General features: G+C 35.5%; 1 protein-coding gene across 8 annotated transcripts in view; it reads right to left on the bottom strand.

Annotated features, from left to right (window-relative positions):
* Positions 1–23,581, bottom strand: part of PTPN3 (protein tyrosine phosphatase non-receptor type 3) — a 163,710-nt gene that overhangs the window by 25,258 nt on the left and 114,871 nt on the right. For all 8 annotated transcript variants that reach the window (XM_051812626.1, XM_051812627.1, XM_051812628.1 and 5 more), the window contains 7 exons: positions 20,403–20,537; positions 18,710–18,886; positions 10,148–10,171; positions 8,006–8,204; positions 6,966–7,043; positions 5,968–6,024; positions 976–1,132 (listed from right to left, as the gene is read on the bottom strand). In XM_051812626.1, the coding sequence (XP_051668586.1) occupies positions 976–1,132; positions 5,968–6,024; positions 6,966–7,043; positions 8,006–8,204; positions 10,148–10,171; positions 18,710–18,886; positions 20,403–20,537 (827 nt within the window). The remainder of the gene's footprint in view (positions 1–975; positions 1,133–5,967; positions 6,025–6,965; positions 7,044–8,005; positions 8,205–10,147; positions 10,172–18,709; positions 18,887–20,402; positions 20,538–23,581) is intronic.

The raw sequence follows: 23,581 nt of genomic DNA, 5'->3' as shown, positions 1-23,581 counted from the left end.
GCCACAGGTTATCTTTAGATAAAAGCAGACTTCTCTTATCTGCAAGTAGGAAGGGGACTAGAAGACTTAAGGGAAGACTAAATGCTGCATAAAGCCAGTGGAAAGGCCTACAACAGGGAAAACAAGATCAAGAGCCCATCCATCTTCCTAGAAACACAAGAAGCTTTAAATAAAGTCAATGTTACGGAAGTAGATATCATTTAGGCAGTTTCATTCCCTCCTGTTTCCAAGTGATGCATAATGCCTTCAGATTTTTAAGTCTTAAAGTAATCAGAAACTCCACGCAAAGCCCTTCCATAATAGTGTGTTCAACGTCTTACCATAGGTCTTAAGGAAAGTAAATAATAAACTAGGAGTTTCACAGTATCTGAAAGCTCTTGGTATCTACATGTGTTTAAATATAGAAAACAAAGCCAAGGTGGAGGAGTTACCCATATTTTAAATATACAGGCTTAAGGTTGCATATTTCAAAGAATGTCTCCTCTTTGCTGGCATTAGTTTAGCAAGCAGGCAGCACAGCCTTTTCTCAGTATTGTCATAAAATGTCTGTTGTAAGACTGAGGTGGGGAACAGCTTATTCTACTTGTTTCATCGTATAATTGTGCTGGGGAACAGCCCATGAGATTTGTAAACCTGCAATTGGGGATTTGGGAAATTACGCTTTATCTACAAAAAACTCCCAGCACCCCAAACCACCAAAAAAACTTTTTCAAGGGACTATTTGTTCTCATAAATGTTTAGACTTAAAAAATAAGAAAAATTTCTAACTTGATAGATTCTTTATTGCAGTGGTAAAAACCTATATAGTTTAAAGTATTTGTACTACTCATTCGAAAGTGGCCAGACCTACTTTTTAGCACAGACCTACTTCAAGTGCATTGAGAACTCATTTGTGTAAACAGAAGAGGGTATAATGTCAAGCATAAGAGCAACAGTCTCAAAAACATTAGAAGTGAATAAAATTAGCCCAGTTACCTTTCCGTCTGACCAAAAGTGCAAGCTCTCTTGTGTGAGATTCTCTGCTGGCTTTTATGAACATGACCACCTGGTCATGTGTGTGCTCTGAGATATCTCGGCCATTAATTAATACTATCTGATCACCTTCATTCAGCTTTGGAATGCATTTATCAGCCTGTTTCAAGACCAAAGAAACACATTAATGTCATTGCATCCAGTTGTGTAAGTAGGAACACATCAGGATATTAAGTTCATCATGTAAGCAAAGTCTTCACAGTTCTCCTGACAAGATTTCATCTTTTGTATCAGAAATTCTGTCAAAGGATTCAGATCTAAAGGTGTCTTTCACGCTTCTCAATGAAGATAAGAAACAGTTCAAACAGCATATCTATAGCTATAAAAGGAATTCATGTTAATCAAACAGCCACCATCAGATTGCTTTCGAAGATCAGGTTCCAAGCCTCAATAGCCACTGAATTTCTGGAAAAAGTGTTTTGGGTACATGAGATAACAATTTCAGTTTTGATGCAGTAAATACTGAGAAGTTCAAACATGATTTTCATGAACATAATTTAAATAACATGACATTGCCTAGGCACGTACTTTTTAAAATTCAAAGAAATCCATACACATTTCATATTCCTGTTATTTAGCAGATTCTTGTTTGGTGGATATTAAAGGATATCTACAAATAGAGAACATTCTTCCTCTCTTCATTTACTGAAAGTTTTAACAGGAAGATGCAGGCAAGTACTCAAACTATGATGCGCAAATGTTCTGCATTTGTGAAAAATTCTTTTGCTACCTGTGCTGCAGGGAACACTAAAACAAGGTTTTCCCCATCTCAGATGAAAACTTACATTACGTATGGTCTTGGATACCACAATTTAGATTAACTGCTGAACTCCAGGGCTTGTTTGGCTTTTTTTCTGCCACATTTCTTAGAATATTTAGCTCTGAGTTCAGCAAAAAGCCATTCAAGCTATGGTCAGAATATGATGATGATGGTACTAATATGATTAAGGACTAGAGCATCGTTAGCATGAGGGAAGACTAGAGAGCTGGGAGTGTTTAGCCTAGAGGAGAAAAGCCTCAGAGAGATCTTGTCAATATACTTAAATACTTGAAGTGGAAGGCACAGAGAAATTGAAGTCAGGCTCTCAGTGGTGCCCAGTGACAAGATCAGAGGCAACGGGCTCGAAATGAAACACAGGAGGCTACATCTGAGCATCAGGAAACACTTTTTTACTCTGAGGGTGACTGAGCACTGGAGCAGGTTGCCCAGAGACACTGTGGAGTCTCTCACTTCGGAGTATTCAAAAGCCATCTGGGATGCAGTCCTGGGCAATTGACTCTAGATGAACCTCAAGCAGAGGGGGTGGGACAAGATGACCTCCAGATCCCTTCCAATCTTCTGTGATTCTCTAATATGAATGTGCAGGATTCTACAATCTTTGAGTGTAAAGTATTGTAACAACTTTTTTTCATTGCTATCCAAATTTCTATTTCGTCTAGGAAGTGCCCAGCAACACAAGAGTGATATATAAACACTCATTCATACAACAAATGAAATGAAGACATAGACCTTTACTGCTATTCTCTATTCATAGTTCTTCCTTGTTTTTCCTTAATGCCAGCACACATTCCCTGAATTTTATTCATCCAACATCGTTAGCCCTGCCAAACAACCATCAACAACCCCCTGAGTGGGAAGAAGACATTCAAATTACATTATATCTGAATTATGCCTTGCACTGATGGCTCCTAACATAAGTTTGTCAATGATGTACTATATTACCAACCAAATTAGGAAGAAGTGGAAAGGACAAGTGATAATGAAAAAAAAAACAACAAGAAAAATGCAGAATAAAAAAAAAATAGAGGCGAGGATGTGAAGAAGAAAATAAATTGGGAGCCACTTCTGCCGGAGTATAAAGTAAAAGGAAAGAAAACTTAAGACCTGTCTTAGTGCCACAAAACAAAGAAGAAGAGAAAGAAGCAAGAGAAGAGAAAGATGTATGCAAGAGGAAAAAATCCCAAGCATAAGAGTTGCTTAAAAATTTAAAGAAGGAATAGTTTCCCCCAACTTTTTCCATAGAAGTAAGGAAAGAAAATAATGAAGGTGAGGGAAGATTGACAATGATTCATAACAAACAAACAGAAAAAGAATGGGAATTAAGAACAGCCATGGTGTTCTTCAACACTGATTTAACAAGGTATTCATAGCTCCCCAAGAATATCCTTGCCATGTGTAAAATTTAGAAAAGGTAAGACTGAAGAATATAACTATGAATGACTGGATAACTTAATAACTCTCAAATATTACTGAGATATTAGTTATTCTCTCTGAAATATAAATATTTGAAAAGATAGCAAATATAAAGGTTGCATCCAGTCAGTCTAGTAGAGTCAAGAAGTCAACAAGAACATGAAGAAAATGGTTTCTAGTCTCCTATATTTGTCTATAATTAAGATTTCTTGGCTGGCTGGTGACTATTACTCTTTATTACAGATAGAGATTAATATCTTTGCTGAAACAAACTTTGTTAATCATGCGATATGTTAATGCCTCAGCTCTTTTATGTGAATCATCTGACTATATAAAATACATCTTGAACGAGAATTAATTCCTTCTACACAAGCATAATTTGTAGATTTTCAGATACTAAGCTTTTCCACACAATTAATTATGTAAAAGGCTTCCTGTCCTATTGACACATCCAATGCTTCATTTTATGCTAATCACCTTGGTATTGCTTAAAGAAGCATGAAATCTTTTTCAATTGAAAGTTTTATTAAATAAAACCATAATGATATCTTTAGCACCTTAGGACATAAATACTATTTGTGATAAAAAACCACAAAACAGTATAAGGCTTTAATTAAAACAAACAAACAAAAACTCAACAGCTGCAATAAGTGGTTGTTCCTTAGCTATAATGTGCTCTCACAACACTTTTGACTGCTCTGTCCTACAATTTTCCCAGCATACTAGAATGCTGCTTTATTAGTGGGAAATTTTTAGAAGAACTTTAGGATGTGTAAAGAAAAATATCGTCTTATTTTTGGTGAGTAGATTCGTTTCTTCTCCTCTACAAAAAATACACATATTTTTGGAGAAAAATGGAAAAAAATTATCTAAAAGCCTGAGAAATAATCTTAGCAAATAATACTACCAAACGGCATCTGTGAGGGCAATTTTCAGGGTAATGAGTGAATCTAGATCAAGTTTAAATAGCAGCAATGAAGAAAAGACATCACTGAGCTAAAATAATGTAAAAATGCATACCATAGACTGTTTAATTTGAACTTTCAAATATCAGCTACATCTCTTTAAACAATAAAGAGCAGGTGAAATTTCATTTATGGTAAACAATATAATCAGTGTTAATACTGCTTTGTTCTGAAAATAAGTATATTTTTTTCCTCTTGTGATAACGACATGATTTCTATAGCACTGTTATTGAGTATATTACATTGGGTAACCGATTCCAATTTTTTCTGTGATCCTGACAATTTACTCACTTAGTTGCTTACTAGGCTAGAGGTCTAATTAGTCACTTGCCACCAGTGGCAGACACTTAAATGAAGTGTGCAAGTTAGAAATGCATTCCTTTTCCAATCCAAGAGAGAAAAAAAAAAGATCAATACTTTCCAGAAGACAATCTGAATCTGCCAAAGGAAATGACTGCCTATGGAGAAACATCTTTCATTCTCTGACTGTGGAATGAGTCTGCTTGCCTTATTTAATTTCAGTATCTCAAATCACCCTTAAAAAGTTTGCTAGGTTGACCACGAAATGTTTTAAGGACTGTTTTATTTTCACTTTGTAGATTTAAGTTATAATTATAATTTCCTACTAATCTTTTATTCAAATAATTACTATAGTTTATAAATGACTGCATAAGTCAAGTCACAAATCATAAATGTGACAAAAACAACCTCTCAAGCAATCTGTTTTAGCTTAATTTGCATCGTGACATTTAGATATCAGTCCTGTGACTCCTTATTAAATTTCAAAAAGAGTCTACAAGAGTATATCATATTTTTAGGATTAAGTCAGCAATATCAAGTCTGCACTAAAATTATTTTATGAGAGTTGGAAATACAGTTTGGAAAAAGGAGAATGAAAAAATTTGAGATAACAAATGTCCCTACAAATTTATGTACTAATTATTAAGAAAAAAAGGTAAAAAGATGATACGTTATTACTATTATTTCACAATTCAACAGAAGAATCCAATGAGTATTTTGATTCTTATAAACATTTCACTTAGTCCATAAACATTTCCATGAGCAAAAATCTATGGCAAAATAGAAACAGAGCAAACATACTCTGCTCCCTCTCCCCTGCCAGATATCCTTCCAGCCTATAAATATTTTTAGCACTGAGGATTTCCTCAGCCTATTGTGGTTTCCCTAGTAAATAACAGCAGTTTTTCCCCCCCAAGTACTTGTCCTCTCCTGACCACCCACAAAATTATTTTAATCACGGCATCCTTTGTCAAGGAGTTTCACTAGTCTACAATCTTATGCATCAAGAACTGCTTCACTAAACATGAATAACATGACTTTTGCAAACTTAATTTGATAGCCCACAGTTCTGCTGGAATTCCCTGTTCTCAGTGCTCCCAATCTTACAGATCTCTACTACATCTCTCTCAAACTAGCTTTTTTTTTCTAGGTTGCAGGGGCCCAAATTATTTATTTCTTCAGTGAATGCTGTTCCCTATCTCAAGTCCTTGCCCCTCATCAAGCATTTTCCAGTTCCAGATGCACTTTTTGAGATGACAAGAGGACACAAATATGCTTTCTACTTGTCTTGTTTGGGTAACACTTCTAGATCCTTTAATCTGTGGTTTAAGAAACCGCTGGTCAAACCAACTCCTAAAGAGAACAGCTCAGCTGCTATCTCACACTAGTTATGGGGTCCAAATTACTATTTGTATAGACCTCTGAGAGAGGAGGGAGTAATAGAGGTAGGAGTAAAAGCCTTACAAATTTACTTACAGGTGATCCTGGAGTTATTCTTGATACTACTAGTGGCATTTTTTGATCTACTCCACCCTAAGGGAATGTGAAGTAAATAACAACAATAAATATATTATTAAGCATAAGCAACATTTAAAACAAGTAATCAATTATTTTTGTTTCTATATAGGCAGGGTTAGTAGGACTGAATTTTCATCACTAAATGGGGGATTAAGGGGTGGGTTGTGGTGTCTTTATATTTACCAATTTCCAGTAGACTAGATCCAGCGTCTTTGGCCATATATTTTAGTAAGCAATAAACAGATAAAACGCAACATTTACTGTAACCCTGTTCATCAAACAAGTCTAATTCAACACTTGAACTGGCAAGGCGGACAGTCATCTTAGATGTTGTGATGAACGTGCAAGGAACATGGTAGGATCAAAGTGCCAGACAACTGTACTCCCTTATTCTCTTCACATGACATTTGATTACTGCTGCACCAATAAATGCCTGAGATGAAAAGATCAAACTCTGCCCTGCTAATTTACACTACTCTGCTTAAATGGAATTTCAGCGAGGGAATGTAAAACATTTACAATAGTCAGTTATTAATAGTAATTTCCATTTTCTTCAGAAATTAATTTTCAACTTTCCTATAGGATTTACAATAGATATATTAAATTGAATAGCATAAACTATTTAAATTGTTTTACAATACAGAGGTCCAATTTTTCAAATGTTCATGCCTTAAATAAGGCTTTCAAGTTCATATTTAAGCAGCCAAAAAGGCAGTCTGCTTTGGAAATGTGCCATGCCCATAGTATATGCAACTGAAAACCAGAGAACTAGTAGTGGATTATTTTTCTAAGTGTTGTTTTAGCATTTAAGGATTAGGCTGTCACTTCTAAAGACACAAGAAATTCCTGCAGAATATACTGTTTTCTCCAAATCATTACATTAGAAAACAAAAAAGTAAACTCAAACCATTATATTTAAAAAGTATTTAAACATATCTAAAAGACTGCTTGTTTACCTTTAGATTAAATCCAAACTTCCCATCTTCATCTGGTATGATACGCACCAAAAGTAAATCTCCTTCAGTTAGGTCATTCTGTAATACATAGAAAAAACCCACAGATTTTCTAATTTTTAAAAGAAAATAGCAGCAAAATAGGGAATAGTACATCCAAATTTAGATGTGCTGAACAAAAACACTCTATGTAAATCCACCTTTAAAATAAGAAAAGGATATGGTTGTAGAATATACCTATGGTAGTAATCTTTTAAATTGTAAAAACAGCAACACACCTCACGGCAAACATTCTCTGGTTGCTCTGTACTAACTCCGCTACTCTCACCTTAGCTTTCTCGATTGATAACTCCTATTACATTTTCAATCTGTTGTCACCAAAATGTTAAGTGTAACCCATGAGTAGAATTGATTCTACTCTAAGAACTATGAAGTAACTACTTTTCCCCTGATTTTTCTCCTGTAAATGGGTGCATTTTTATTTTCTGCAACAGAACCACAAAGCAGATGGATTAAAAGGTGTCAGTAGCTAATGGACAGGTAGGTTAGGAAGTTCTTCAGGACGCCTCTGGAACAGGCTGGAGAGAGGAGAAAAGTGATCCACTACCATAACATTAGTGGGGAACAGCTGCTTCCCAGTCAGTTCAGAATTCAAATGATCTTTAGCCATCCTTAAAACATGCCTGGGATAAAGCAGAGATGTTCCTGCTATTCAGACATATAGCAACTTGAGTTATCTGATCTTTCTCCTTGGAGGAAATAAGATTTAATCACGTGAGTATTCCTATTCCACTAGGAACTTCCCCTGTAGATGCTTCTAGAATATTGGACACTTTGGAAATCAATGAAGTTGGCAAGCTTGTCAATCATACTGTATACACAACCTTGGATAAATTTGAGTAGTAAGATAAGATCTATTCTTATTAGTGCACAAAATATGCTCATCCTAATATATAAACCACAACTTTTGTTCATTCTTAAACTACAATTCAAAGTTATATTCACCACTAGTTTTAATTTCAAAAGCACACAATTGAACATACCTTATCGCAGTAGTACTGACTGGAATCTTCTGTTGAGCTACTTTTTGTAACATTGTCATATGTTTCTAAGAACTGTTTATCCACCCCTTCCAAAGGGTAAGAGCCAGAAATGTTGCCAACTCCATTGGGAGACTGAGCCAAGGCTTTAGGTGAGATATGGGTCAGAGAACTCCGCGCTGGACTGTTATCCAATACATTCCTTTATTTAAAAAGGATAAATATTACAAAAGATATTGTTATTCAGATTTTTAAATTAAATAGTAAAACATACAAATGTACTGCCCAGTTAAAAAAGCAAGACAACTTTATACTTAGATTTAACACCACTTCTTGAGGTTCGGGGAAACAGGATTGAAGTGTGATTTAAGCCTATCATTTGATCAGTGGACATCCAGAAGAATGGACAAAGCAAAACTAGAGTAGCAAAACCACTTTTAGCAAAATATTTTGATGTTAGCACTGAAAGGCACTGTTGCAGTGCTATAGTAAATCATGGTAACACATAAAGAGAGCTGAACTCTACCATGAAAGAGCCAACTCTACCCATGAAAAATCTTTTGCTGTGATTCTATTCTCATTCCTGAAAAGCAACTTTTTTTTTGTTTGTTTTTGCAATTCCTCCTTCTTATGAGTGTCATCTCAAACTTATCCCTGTGGGAGAAGGCAATTTGCAGAAAAGCTGTGGTGAATTGTCAGAGAAATAGGAAGGGAAGTGACAATGAAAGATTTAATTACAGTTAATATATTGTGTTACTGAGTAGTTACAACCACGTAGAACAAACCAGAATTAAATTAGGGTGCAGATCTGGCATTCAAGAACCTTAACATTCAAGGATAACTAAAGTCACTAATTAAAATGCTCAAATCTGAGAATTGGCCAAGTTGCCTGATGGTGCTCCAGGACCTTTCAAATATTCATTTAGCTACATTCTCTCTTATGAAAAGGATGAAATGCAGACCATTAATAAAACCAAACCTCTCCTTTAATTGGATCAAACTCATACAGAATAACTGCTCCTTCTTGATAAATCCTATCTAATGTGAAAACATCTGTCCTGGGGAAAGCTTAGGTATAGCACCATCAAATTCTGACAGTGTTAAAGTAGTAGAAGTATATGTTGGTAAACCCTGGCATTAAAATTTGTAAATTCAAACATTTACTTCTGCTTTGGTACTAGAGCTTTTTTGGTACATCAGTTTTTTTGAACCATTTCCAGCAGCCATTGCTAGCTGTCAATAAAGAAGTAATACTACACTAGAGAAGAATGTACCTTAGGCTTTTAACAGACAGGACTTGCATTACAGTGAACTTTGATAATGCAAACACTTATTTTTCAGCTTAGGAAACTCTGATTGCAACAAATGTAAACGTTCTGAAAGATGCCATCAAGCAAATATATTCTTGCCACAGTACTTCCGATTATGTGTACTTGGCAATGGGAATGAGGTGTTTTGTGCAACATTTGCAGATTTTTCAGTTATTACAGAAAATCTATTTTCAATGCTTGGGAAATCTTAGTTATTTGTTGCTGTCCATAATTTCAGAATACTTTGAAGTAGTGAACTATAATGACACTTAAAGGAATCAAACTGTCAAAATGATGTTTTTATCTGATAGTTCCCAGGACATTTCACGATTCCTTCGAGGTCTGCATTAAGCAGAGGAACATTATATATGTAAATACAATCTAATAGGTTTTCCAGAACATAGTAATTGTTAAAAAACCATTTCACGTAGAAGTTGAAATTACAGATCATAACAATTTTTCAATGTAGAAAAAAAAATAACATCAGGAAAATACTACAATATATTTCAGTTAATGTCATCTGGCACTATATAAAGAGTCACTAGATAAAATTACCAGTGAATTTTTGCATCATTTAAGTTTTGCAACAGTTTTTAACCAACTTTTTTGTTAACAGTGATTAGGTATCTATCAGAACTTAAGACTTTCCACATCCTAACCCCAAAATATATTTTTTCCCCACAGATCTTTACAATCTTCCTTGGTTTATACATATGTTTATTTGTGTCTTTTAACCATACAAGATCACGACCTTGAAAAATCACTTGAAGTTATGTATTCCACTATTAGTCTTAAAGTTAGAGATTCTATAGTAGAAAGTTTAAAGAAAACTCACTTTGGTGATTCTTGTTCAGATGACCTGTTAAAAACAACACAAAACTAACATTAAATGATCACAAGTTAAATCTTCAAGAAAACAGAAACTAAAGTTCAATTAAAAAAAAAAGCCAGAAGTTATGCTCATAGTAAATTAAAGTGTACTTAACCCTGTGCTGAAAGTCTGAATCAGATAACTACGGTATTTATGAAACACTCAACAAAAATCCCAGGGCAGTTCTAACCACTCACTCGTGCTTCTGGCACAAGCCCAACTACAGGCAACATTCATTTGCTACCACAACTTGAACTATGCAGGAGTTTACAGGGGCAATTATTTAGCCAGACACACCATGTCATTTTAGAAAGCTTTAGATGTAGATCACAATGACTACAGACATCACTGACAGTATTTTTCAAAATGCCAAAACACAGAAAGTTCTTTACATTCAGGTAACCAGAAATGAGCACAGGAGACTTCAGAAGCATGACATTTCTAATGCTCAGTCTCATGATGTGAGAGCAGAGCAAGTGTTGACAGAGAACTTTTAGACAAAGTATAACAAAAGCAGAAGTGGTTACATCAAATGAGGACGATCTAGAATGGAAATCAAAATTTGCAGTACATAGCATTTTTCCAATGCATTCAATTATGTTCATCAGAAATCACCTGAAACAGTGAGCTAAATGTTACTACATCAATTAAAACAATAACTGTAATACTAAGGCAAATTTTAAAGTAAAATTTACCAAAAAGGTGCTTGCAAAGCAAAGTAAGTTTAAGGCGGATGGGACAGCTTTACAAATTCAATTAAGCAGTGACTAAAAAGCCTGGAGCGGTCTAAGTCCATGCTGGAAAAATACAAACGTGAAGTAGTTCAGTTGGAATGTAGAATTGCTGAATTGTCAAGTAATAGGAGGCAGTTCACAGTATACAGTTAAAATTTCAAATATCATTCCCTAAAACATCCTCAATACTAAGAATTATGTACTATGATTCATCAAAACTGCAGGTAAAATAGCAGCAGCATCAGTCTAGTTAGGTTTCCTTATATGTAATTTGACAACATGAAGAAATTCTTCCTTGAGAGGCAGAGATAGTGAAACTTGATCCCCACAGACTTTGCAGAGGTTTGGGTTCTATATACTTTTAATATTTTTAAAACATTAACTTCTTCCTTTTTTATTGCAGTCATACCCAACTTCTGACTCCACTGATATCTACCCCTACTTTTCCCACAAATACCTCTGGTTCTCTTTGTCCACAATTGCCAGAGAATTTTTACCTCCTAAATATAAGCAGATCCTATGGAAATGTGTACTCACTTGCTCCCTGACCAGCCCATATCTACATGGGACAACCACTGAACTTGTACTGAGAGGAGAATGTCAGCTTAAGGTTTTGGTTTCCCCCCCACCCTGTCTAGTCACTGACTTTCACTAATCTTGCAGAAAACTTTGCACCTTTGAAAATTCGGCTCCTACACTACATTTGACCACATTTTCCAAATGTTCTGAAGCAGGAACAGAGGCAGACAGGCAGTGCTAAGACATAAGCCTTCTTTCCTTAGGAAGTTATGCTAAAAATAAAGAAACATTGTATTTATTTTCATTTAAGCTAACAGATTTTTTGATGAGGCAAAGAACAATGAAACTGTACATCTTTTCTACATTTTGCCACAGTAGAGATACACCTCTATTACCAAATTCTGTGCAGAATTCAAGTTGCCATAAGTGAACTCTTTAAAGGGCCTGCATGAAAAATTTACATGCATAAAATTGTGATGCAAATAGATGCAATGTCCCAATTTTAATATATTATCTCCCCTCTTTCTTCCCTATAGAAAGAGGCAATTTGAGAAAAAAATTATTATACCATGTATAAGTGTACAGTAAATTTTCCATTATCTCAGTAATAGCTTTGGAGACTTAAATGCGAGATATAAATTCTTAGTACTATTTGATGACGATTTATCTGTTAAATTATTACACTTTAATTCAAACATACAAGCTCTAAATGAGTTACTGAAAACTCTGCAACCTTTTGAAATGGGAAGAAACGTAACTAAATATTTGACCGAGAATGTGACCAAACTCGAAGTCTAGAAGAATTTATCACAGACAATGCAGCTGCATCTTCCTAAAGTCCTTAGTAGGTCAGCATGCTAGAGCTGCAGAATTTTGCACCACAACAGAGTTAAATAGTATTTCTAGCATGTAATTACTCACAAATATGATAAAATACCTTGAACATGAATACCTAGATGATATTTTCTGGCTACACAGTATTACACATTTTACTGACCTATCTTCCTCATTTCACAACATACGACAAGGACTTAATTTTAAGTCAATGAAAGACAACACTCACCAGACCAGCCACTCAACTTTTTCATTGAGAAAGAGAGCCCTTCTTTGCAAGGAGATTAAGCTTTCCATTGGTGCAGCTAACAAGCAAACACTTCAAAATTGCAGGTAATTTCTCTTTCTTGCTTCGCAATATATCTAAAACTATGCCATTTCAATCTTGCACTCCCTATGGATTGCTCTGTTGATAATGACCTTTGTACTAAAACTGTTTCCCTGAGAAGTCTAACTCTCCTCTTCTGTCAGAAGGATAGAAAGGTCTTAAGGAAAGACCCCTCCCCCCCATTTTGGTGTGACCTACCAGTGAATTCTGCTATTCTGAGAACTGAGGATGATAAACTACAGCAGAATAAAACCCCAAGAGAAAAGGGACAAGTGAAACAATAGCACTGTAGCAAAACTCTCCTTTTACAAACAACTGAAGGAAACATCTGTAGGTTTTGCCCTTGTGCTGTTCTTGAAGTTCTTAAAGCTTCTTTTATTGTAACACCTGGAGGGCTGGGGACATTGAGTGTGCCAGCACTTCAATTACCACTTTTTGGAGTACTTACCATTAAACCTGGGATTATTATTCATAAGTAAAATAAGTGGAAGATATTTTCAGAAACACTTTTCTACTGTCTTTTAGAGAAGTTTATGCACAGAATATTCAGCATTTCTGTGAAAGACTGCAAGAAGGTGACACAAGTTCTTTGTGCTGCATATATAAGAGTACCATTACAGAAAAACTTGAGGCCATACACAAGTTTTTCAGTGATTTTCTAGAAGTTCCAAACATTCACATTTGTAAACTGCTGCCATCACCATTAAACGGATACTGTGTTACTCTGCATTGCCACTATTGACCATATTCCAGTTTACTGACTTGCTATGAAAGTTTCATGTATTCTGATACACAGTAACTGCTTGGATAGCTGCAACATTTGCCTCATCACAGATTTGTAATTCACCTTCAAAACTTTTCATCTGGATGCAAAATGTAGCTTTTTGAACTGGCACGGAAAGTGTAGTGTATTTGAATAAGGATATATATTTAAAAAGAGACGTTTACATCTAACCAAAATATACCTATGTACAATTTTTTGTGTATATTTGAGTGGGAAAGCACATAAAACTTAGTCTATTAATAGTAGCCTTAAAACCCTAATTTAAAACTAATTGAAATATTCTCAGATCCACCATCCAGTTTTAGGATATATTCCTCAAGAAAGGCTGGAGTATACAAACGAGGACAACGAACTTTTGTGAAATGCAATAGATTTCCTAAGAACAAAGAAATTATCATATCTGTATATGATTAAGAACTAAGAATAAATAACAGTTTAAAATGTGGGATATTTATAATATTTTGCAATTTCATACCAAGAAAGCAATTACTAGGACATGGCTGGGTAAATCTGAAGAGTATTTTTTATCAACAGTAAAGTTTTAAAAGTTTGGTTTACAAAAGAAATTGTATTTTAGTTAAAATAATGATGTGTTCCTATAGTACATGCACCAAAGCTCACTATGCAGCTACAGTTTATTGTCTATCAAAATGGTAAGCTAAAAGAATTGAACAAATGCAGCATCCGTTCAGGAAATCTATTTTCAGTGCAATACCTTCACCAGATGATGCATCACACTCACACCAGGAACGTATGTGCACTTCCAGAAATTCATAGCACAGTGCAAGTGAATTTCCTTTTTGTATACTAGTTCATCATTCCATTTCCTTCCCCTCCAACTCTGGGGTTGTACACATTATGCCATCTATATCACTAACAAAAGACAGTTTTACAATATAAGTTAAAAGAGGTTTATAGCTTTACAACCATTTAAGAGAAAAGTTTATGAAGGAATACGTTGCATTTATAACAAGTAGAATTTTAGACTTAAAGTAATTTAGGGTAGAAGGGATCCTGAGAAGTCAGTAGCAACAGTGCTTCAATGAAGCAAATGCAAACCTCTCGAAGAAAACATCCTCAGGGAAGCTGCATCAAGACTAGAGAAAGCAAATTTTGACTGGAAAACTTGATATCAAACAAATGCACTCATTACTTGGTATGTTTTATCTCAGTGTTATTCTTGAAATAATTTTAAAAGCCAAAATAATAACAGTACCATGTGCATATGCATGTAGGCATGGTACAAATAGAGTGACAGAGTGAGTACAACATACAGTGAGAAGACAGACTGGATTACCTGTTCTGAACTGGTGAGGCACAGCCGTAACAAAGTGTTACATAGCAGAGAAAGCAAGCTATGACACTTTAGAAGGCTAAGTGTAGGCTCCATGTCTATGTTAGTGTTAATTTTTCAGTCGCAGTAGCAGTCAGATGAGGTGCACAGCAGCAGGGCAACAAAAAGCAAGAACTACTGGTAGGGGATACTTTCTTCACAAACACTGGGGAGCCCTGGGCTAAACAAAAGTCCTCTTGAAGTCCTCTTCAGCACTGTTTTCTCTGACAGGTGTTGTAAGCAGCTATGATTTGAGATAGTTAGATTAAATAGGCAAACCTATTTATGCCCTGTGAATAAAGTTCTATTATAGATGTTAATTTTGAGAGGAGCAATTTTTTGTCTACACTACATATGTAATAGACAGCTCCAATCTTTTCTGCAGACACTAATAAGAGAGAAAAATTTCTCCTTTTCACTATGTCTGAGCCTCAAATTTTTCTTGAATGTGAAAGCACCTTAGATAATTTGGGTAGCAGAAGCAACCTACCTACACATAACACAATGCTCGCAAGCTTGCCCTGGGTTTCTGTAGTTCACCTGTGCACATGGTTTGCTCTGTTTTCCAATTTTCTTTTTTCCAGTCAGAGACTGCAGTATACTCCTCAACTTTCAGTTAGAAGGCAGAACATTCACACAAAGCACATTTAAAAAAAAAAAAATCATTTTGTCCTTCAGAGAAATATAATAAATGACCAAATATTCTTGACCTTCATCTCCAGTATGTTCCTTTAAAATATTTAACAGCAAACATAGCTCTAGATGTTGACATGTTTATACAGTACAATATATTTAAAGAAATTGAAGAAGAAATATTGACAACTGCTATGTTTTATGCTCTCTAAACTAAGAGCTGTTCAAGATAATTTGTTTTCTAAATTGTGTACTGTTTTATAGAAAGAATATAGAACTTGATTGATTCCTGTGAGTGAGTAAACAGAGCAAGAAAGAAAATCGATTATTAAGAAAATAAATATACTTGGTACTGTCAGGAGAAAAAAAGAGTGTATAGGGAAATAAATTCAGGCGTATGTACTTTGCCAGCAGTGGTAGCTTCTACATTTCTGATATCCATTAAGGTTCTGAATGTGCCTTGGTAGTATTAGGTAGGCAGCAAGTGTTGTTACACGAGTTTATCTACGATTTACCTCAAAAAGCACTACATCACAACACATCACTTTGAAAGCAGGTCTATCTTGGACTACTTGTTTTGAAAAAAAAGTGAAAAAGGGTAAAAACTATCGACCACCCCGAAATGCTGATGGCAACTGGAAAAATAAGTGAAGAGCCATATTCTATGCTAACTGCAGCTTGCACAGAAACAGCTTCAGAAACAGTAAATTAAATTGATGTTTACTTTACAGAAATCAAGTTGTTGCATGATTATTATTATTATTATTATTATTAAGATAGACATAACCATTCAGTGATTAAATATCAGCATTTACAGTTGTTTCCTAGTAGCTCTCCAAAAATGTTTCAGATTTTTTTTCAGACCAAAGCTATCCAGTAGTTATAATTAGCATTAACTAACACCTCTATCAACAGTCTCAGACAGTGGGCTATGCAGTAAAAAAAGCCCTCGAAAGCCAATGTGTATTAGCAGGACTATGAGGAGCTACTTTTTGCTCTCCTCTAATGAAAGAGAAATACTGAAATTGCAAATCTGAGGGTTTTTCCTTAGCATATTTCCATTATGTCGATTCAAATCTACTGAAGACCAGCATGGCAAAAATGGGTAAGTTGACTTTACAAGATTTATCAGGACACTGGAAGGTGTTTTACAGTTAATATTTAAATATTTCCGATGCGTGGTAAAAGTCCAGAGCAAGTGTCCATATTCAATACTGAAGATATACAAGGTAAACTTTTTTTCTTAAAAAACTAACTTAGGTGATAGGGTAAGATTCCTTCTATCAATAAAGCATTCAAGGCAAGAAAAATTTTACTACGCACACATACTTAATTTTACTTTACATTTTTCAACAAGGGGAATGAAGCAAGTAAAAACTACTGTAAGAATGCAAAAGGAAAAAAACTGGAAGGTGAACTAACAAACAGGTGAAAACTTCAGTGTAGAGAAAAAGCTTTTTTTTTTTATTTCTACAGTTACTTTGTATTTTACTTCAGTTGTTAAAAAGGAAATTGTTAGTGACTATTTTACTTCATGAAAGTCTAACAGTCAATACAACAAAGGATCATTCATTCCTTGCATTACATTCTTCTTACAAAACACACAACTTGAATTTAAATTCGTCAGATTTATGCAAGGATTTTTTCATTTACCTGCAGAGTATCAAATATTATAAACATACCCAAGAAACCAAGAACATGTTTGGGCTAAGATGCATGGAAAATTTGGTTTATATGAGGTAGTAACAGTAATTATCTCCAAAGTGAGTGATATTACTTAGACACTGCACAGACATTTAGGGTTCAGAAAATAAAGGAATGTGTTATTTTCAAATTTAAGACACCCTATTTTCACTGTCTGAGAAAGAGCATAAAGGCAGGCTTTTCCAATCTATTCTCAGTAGGTATAGGATAACTGAAACAGAAAGGAAAGGGAAAAACTACATGGGAAGTAAAGAAAAGTAAAAAAAAAATAAAAATCCAACTGGTAGGTCACGATCTGCCAGTCACAGAACACAGTATGGTAACTTAGTTTTCTGTCTACAGCGTCTACCATCATCATCTCTTCTTATGCCTATCTCTCAGTATTTTTACTCAGAAAATACTTCTTAAAGCGTATCATCTGCAAACTTTAAAATGCAGGAAATACATGATTTCCTATCTATGACTATTCACAACATCTAGAGACATCACTTATGTACTATCATGGCTACTAGTGTCATCAGTACTAATAAGTAGTACTAAGGTTCAGCTGGCTTCCAATCAGAAAAATAGAAAAACAATTTAGAACACCCCAGTGACAAACTCCAAATATGCATACCACATGTCAACTGTTCTTTTTTTCATAGAAAACTCTCTGCTGCAATGTAGTAACAATATTAGTATAAAATTTAAAGAAAACAGTTTCAATCCAGAATTTAAAGCTACAGTTACCAGCTGCATACTGTCACAGAGGCAGGTGAGTCCTATCAGCTTCCATTAAGACATTGCTTCTCAAAATACATCTTGCCTTTAAGTCACTAGGCATCACTAGAAACCATTTTCGTTTTGTAACAGTACAAACGAACCTGCATTTTAATACATAGCATTCCCCCCAGCTCAAAGTTTTAAGGTAGCTGTTTTCTTTTTGGGACTGAACAATTAATGTCTTTGTACATTATTTCTGAAGTTAATATTGTGATAATGTGAAGATATTCATTAAGAAATATGGGGAAACCACACGTAAAATGTAATACATGGGCACAAATATAGGTGCTTCAAACCCTGGAAGCAAATCTAGCAGTGGCTAGAAGACCACTGTAGAGGAGAACAAAGTTGGTCATCAAGGAATACAGCCAAAATAACTCAATGCAAAAAGCAGAGACTGCCTTTAGATGAGTCATTGACAGTTCCTCTGTGGAAGAAAAAAATGGATGACCACTAGCATTATTATGTTCTTGTGTTTACTCAAATGCAATATCTTTTTCAACTGACAGTGCTCAGCTGATGGTGTGGAATATGAGTGAACTCTTATAAGATTTCAGTTTTTCCCCCCACAAAAAAAGACTTAATGTCAGGTAGAAAAGCATTGCAAAAGCTACTAGGAAACAGAATATCACAGGCAGGCCTTAATAGCTTCTCTAAGTTTACTTAGAACTTTAGAGATGAAGAGTTGGTTTGTTTTTAAGTTGTCATTTTGTGTCATGGCATTTGCAGTACAGCAACTGGTCAAAATAGAGCTTATGCAAACAGAAAACTGACTGAACCCATCTTAATATTACAATTTATGCTGATTGTTTTACACTAAAGCTCTTTGATTTTTTTGTTTGGTGCTTTTAGAAAAAATCAAAACAGGCAGTGGATTGTTTGCAGAAATCCTTACCTCCTCTGTGGACTGCGGTTTTGAGAGAACTCCGAATCACTGTCCTTTGATGTGGGAGAGCCCTTATATGTATAAAAAACATCCTCTGTTTCAGTGATATAACTAATCTCATTTGTAAGGTTATCTACAGATGAGTGTCGTGGCTTACGAATTTCATGACGTAGTCTAGGACTCCGCCTTTAAAATACAGAATACAAACACAAGTGGGAAGATTAGAATATTTCACAAAATTTTACAGAAATAAAATTTCTATCCTATTGCAGTTATGACCAGAATCTTCATGGCAGGCCTATAAGCCTCATTTTAAATAATAAATTTTTAAGCATTTTGTATGGTATACCAGGCATTGATACACTGCTAGGTTCAGTACATGGAACTGATTTGGTGTTTCCCCCCTGTAAAATGCAACCTATACTGTTACAGTTTTAATTATAGGATAATTCAAGTCAGAATGGACTTATAGGGGTCATCTAGTCCAATCTTCTGCTCAGAGCAGGGTCAGCTAAGGCCAGAGGAGGCTGCTTAAGGCTTTATCTAGTCATATCTCAAAAAAAATCTGAATGATGAGACTACACAGCTTCTCCAAGCAATGATTGTCCATGTGATGAAGCAGTTTTTGCATTATATCCAGACAGAACCTCACTTATTTCAACACTTACCTGTTGCCTCATCCTCTCACCATGCAATACTGAAGAACCTGGTCTCATCTTCTAGCTAGCTTCCTCCTAAGTAATGCCAGGCTGTTATTAGGCATCTGGGAAACCTTTGCTTCTCCAGGCTGAACAAGTGCAGTTATCTCAGCCTCTCCTCATTGGGTAAGTGCGCAGTCTCCTGACTACCTTGGTGGCTCGTGGTCTTTGCTGAGCTCACTCTAGATTGTCAGTGTCTTTTTTGTATGAGTGGACACTAAAGGGCTGCAGCATTCTAATAAGGTCTAATAAGTGCTGAGCAAAAGGGGGCTATCACTTCCACTGACTCAGCATCTACAATTCTGTTAATATTGCCAGGTTAAAGTGGACTTCTTTGCTGTCAGGGCACACCAGGCAGCTTGTGTACCACTTCTGCCTATGAAGAATATCAGGCCCTTTTCCAGAGTATAGCACTGCAGACAATACTGTTGCACTGGGTTCTTCCTTCACAGGACTCTGAGTTTGTCTCTATTGAATTTCACACATTTCCTACTGGGCCATTTCTCCAGATTTTCAAGGTCGCTTTAGAGGGCAGCCCTATCACATGACTTATTGATTCATCCCTCCAGTTTGGTGTCATCTGCAAACTTTATGGTCAAGTACTCCACTGCCTCCTCCAGATCATAAAGATGTTAAGTAGGACAGGTCCAAAGACAGATCCCTACAGTCATCTACTTGTTATTGTCCTCTAGGTAGAGTATGATCCATTAACAACTCCCCTCTGAGTCCAGTCATCCAACCATTTTAATGTTTTTTCAAACCACCCTGCTGTCCACCCATCCTGAACATAATGTCTTAACTTGGATATAAGATTTTGGCAGACAGTATCAAAAGCCTTGCTGAAGTTAAGGTAAGTGATACCCACTCTTCTATCATCATATCTATTCTCAGAATGACAATGTTTAAATATATATGTACACACTACATAATTATTCTGCTAGAGTGCACACAATTAGAAACAGTAGGAGGTTAGAAGGTATTGGGAAACCTAAAACTGGATTTACCAATTAGGGGTAACAGGAGGTGATCGAGAAGGAAGGCTTTTGGTCTCTAGATGCTCAACAGATAAGGACCGTCTCATAGATGGGTTCCAAACCATCCCTCCTATCACTTTTCTGCAGTACTGGTTGTTTGCAGACCTGAAAATAAACAAAACAACTATATGTGAATTATTTTGCCTAGAAAATTTGTATGAAATAAAATACACTTAAGAAAGTCAACTTTAAAATTAGTATATTTTAAAGAGTGCCCTGTGCTTACCCCTCCTTACTTATGCATTTACATTCTCCCAGAGACATCTGTTGTCCCTCACTTGTGCCAATAAAACTGATTGTTAATCCCTGCTACATTGCTAATCACAAGTCTGAGTAAAAATAACTTTTTCTAAGAATGATTTTTAAACCAATTGTGTTTAAGAAGACAGTGGGGAAAAGGAAATCTGTATGTCCTACTGGCACTGAACCAAGTGCCTGACAAAACACAGTTCAAATACAGGTAAAATATTCTAGAGATTCCCTGTTAATATGCATAAAGGGATAACAATTCACCAACAGCTTCACTGCTCACAGGACAACTTTACACCTCTATCTGCTGCCTCATCAAGTAAGAGCTACACCAGGCAACACTATTTCTGGAAAGAAGTCACATTTGAGTGATGTGTTCCTTATAGGAATAAGACATTAGTAAAAGATCTGACATGCAAATAGAATCTCCAGGTCTGGACTGCTTCCTGGGACAAGATTCTGACAAGATAAGGGTTGCATCAGAACCAGAACCTCAGATAGGAAAGCAATAAAAATGTATTACTAGTGAAATTATACAGCATAAGGAAAATTTTTAAGTAGACTGAAACTGAGATAAACTAACTTTTATGCTTTTTTTTATAGAGCATTCCACAAGAAAAGGGAAATAAGCTGCTCATCCTTGAGTTCACAGGCCTAGGATTTCTCATGGAAAACAAGCAATTTATGAGTTACAGAGAAACCACCTTTGGCTTATTACGACCTGAGCTGTACATAATGAGCAGCTGGGATAGCAAAGAGTATGTGAGTACTCTACTATAGAGCTGAAAATTCTCAATTTTACATGGCATTAAGAGAAAAATGTTGCTTATGCCATGGATATTACTCACACTATATCAAACCTTAAGCAGACTTTGCACTGTACTGCTTTTTGTTTTTATAAGTAAAAGAAAATGCAATCCAAGACTTTTTTTTAATATACACCGAAGTATTTCACATATCTTGTTCATGATTTTAAAGGAAATCAATTCCTTCATCTTCCAAATGTACTTTTAAAGCTTCTCCCAGTATGAAAAACAAAGAGGGAAAACTAATATGAACTGTCTGCATACCAAAATCAGCTACCCTTGAATGTTTTTTGCTTAGTAAAAAAAGTCCATGAACTCAGGAGAAGCTTTTGCCTGTATTATCCAATTTATTTTTCTAATTCTTTTAAATACCAGTGACAAGGCACCAACTACTCTGGTCATCTAGAGAAACAAAGAGTTCTTTCAAAGAAGGCTTACATGGTTGAAGCAGAGAGGGAGATTGGAAAAAGAGGATGCATTATGAAAAATGCATTTTGAAGAATTACACATTAATCAGCCTTTCTTTTTTACAAGTGCCTGTTCATGCATTTTCCAATGCAGTTGACTTTTAAAGTGCAACATTACTCATGTGATGGGAGCCAGAGCCCTAAACCCTAACTCTAATCCCAAACCCCTAGCCCTGATCACAAAATCACTTATACAGTATGTTCTCTAGATATTTCAGTTAAGACACATAAGATAAATAATCTCCTGAACTCCAGGTAGCTGCCCTTCAGATGCCAAATACCAGGATATTTCTCAGCAAACACTCTGGGAGGCTGCCAAAGCTTTTCTGGAATGGGCTATAATATCTTGAAGTGACAGTTCCTTTCTCTCATTTATTACTGAGGCTATCCTTGGTGAAAAAAATAGATACAATTTTAGCTTTTCAGAAAGGAATGAGAATGTGCCTAGGAGAGGTTATTCAGCATTCAATCCAGAAGCATTGAATGAACTAACCTCTCAGAACCTGAGAGATGTGATTCAGTCTGCTCCTAGAATAAGGCTTTCAGGTGATTTATACAACTCAGAAGCCTAATTTAAATGGAATTCCACTAGTACCTTAAGCTAAAAGAATCTAGAAGGGCACAGAGATTTGCAAATAAGAGATTGTACTCAAGTATTGCAAGAGTTCAACTATTTGAACTGATGCAATAAATGCTAGGCTATTTGCCTCACATAAGGTAGAACATAATATAAGAAAGCCACAAATTCCATAGGAAAACTTGTGATACTTAAGATGGTAAAACCTGATTGTAGCCACCTTTAAAGCTGACAGAAGTTGCATTGAAGGAATTACTGAACACAAGTCAATCTTAAAACCTCCAGGGTTGCATGATGTGGTTGGTGAGGTTTTTGTGTGAGCGTTTTATTTTGTGTTTTTGTTTGTCTATTTGTGTTTGTTTGATTTGTGCAATGCAAAAATTTGATCCCTTTCATAAGGGAGAATGCAGAATCTCTTTTTTCATTGTGTAGCTTCCACCACGAGATCAGAGCCATCCTTGAAAAGCAACATGGAAACTCATGTTGTCTCTTACAACATTCCACAATCACAAACAATTAGGAAAGTAAAAATTTTCAATACGTGACATATGACTTCAAAAGTTACTTGTTCACCCCTTTTCTCAAATCTTTTGAGAAATTAATTTTGCTGAGTGACATTGGCCAAGTTCATAGGAACTACTCAAAGCCTTTCAAAATTACTGTTGCTTCTTCTGTACTTTAGCCATCTTTCATAGCAATGGTTGCTGAGTCACTTCTCCCTCATGTGGATCCTAAACTTCATGTTTGTTGCTGGTATAAATAGGGTCAAAGAATGCATTACTACAGAGGATATCATTAAGCTGATGGAAGAGATCACCCTAGAGATTCCTTAAGAGACTAAGTAAGCAATTCAGCAGAGACAGGGCCTTGGAACACGAAATTACTTGAAGAGAATTCTGTTTTAGTAACTCAGATCAACAATGAGAACTATCCTGCATGCTACAGGCTATTAAGAAACTGTAACAGCAGATTTTAAAAAATAAAATGTTCGGTAAAAATTGGAACGATACTAAACTGGGACCCGTTGGAAGCCATGCTGTTTTCTTTCCT

This window comes from Manacus candei, unplaced genomic scaffold, assembly GCF_025592945.1.
Source record: "Manacus candei isolate 608988 ecotype Guabito, Panama unplaced genomic scaffold, ASM2559294v1 h1tg000088l, whole genome shotgun sequence".
In the NCBI taxonomy this organism is placed as follows: domain Eukaryota; kingdom Metazoa; phylum Chordata; class Aves; order Passeriformes; family Pipridae; genus Manacus; species Manacus candei.
Note: the sequence above shows the minus strand (reverse complement) of the source record. Positions and strands in the feature narration are given on the sequence as shown.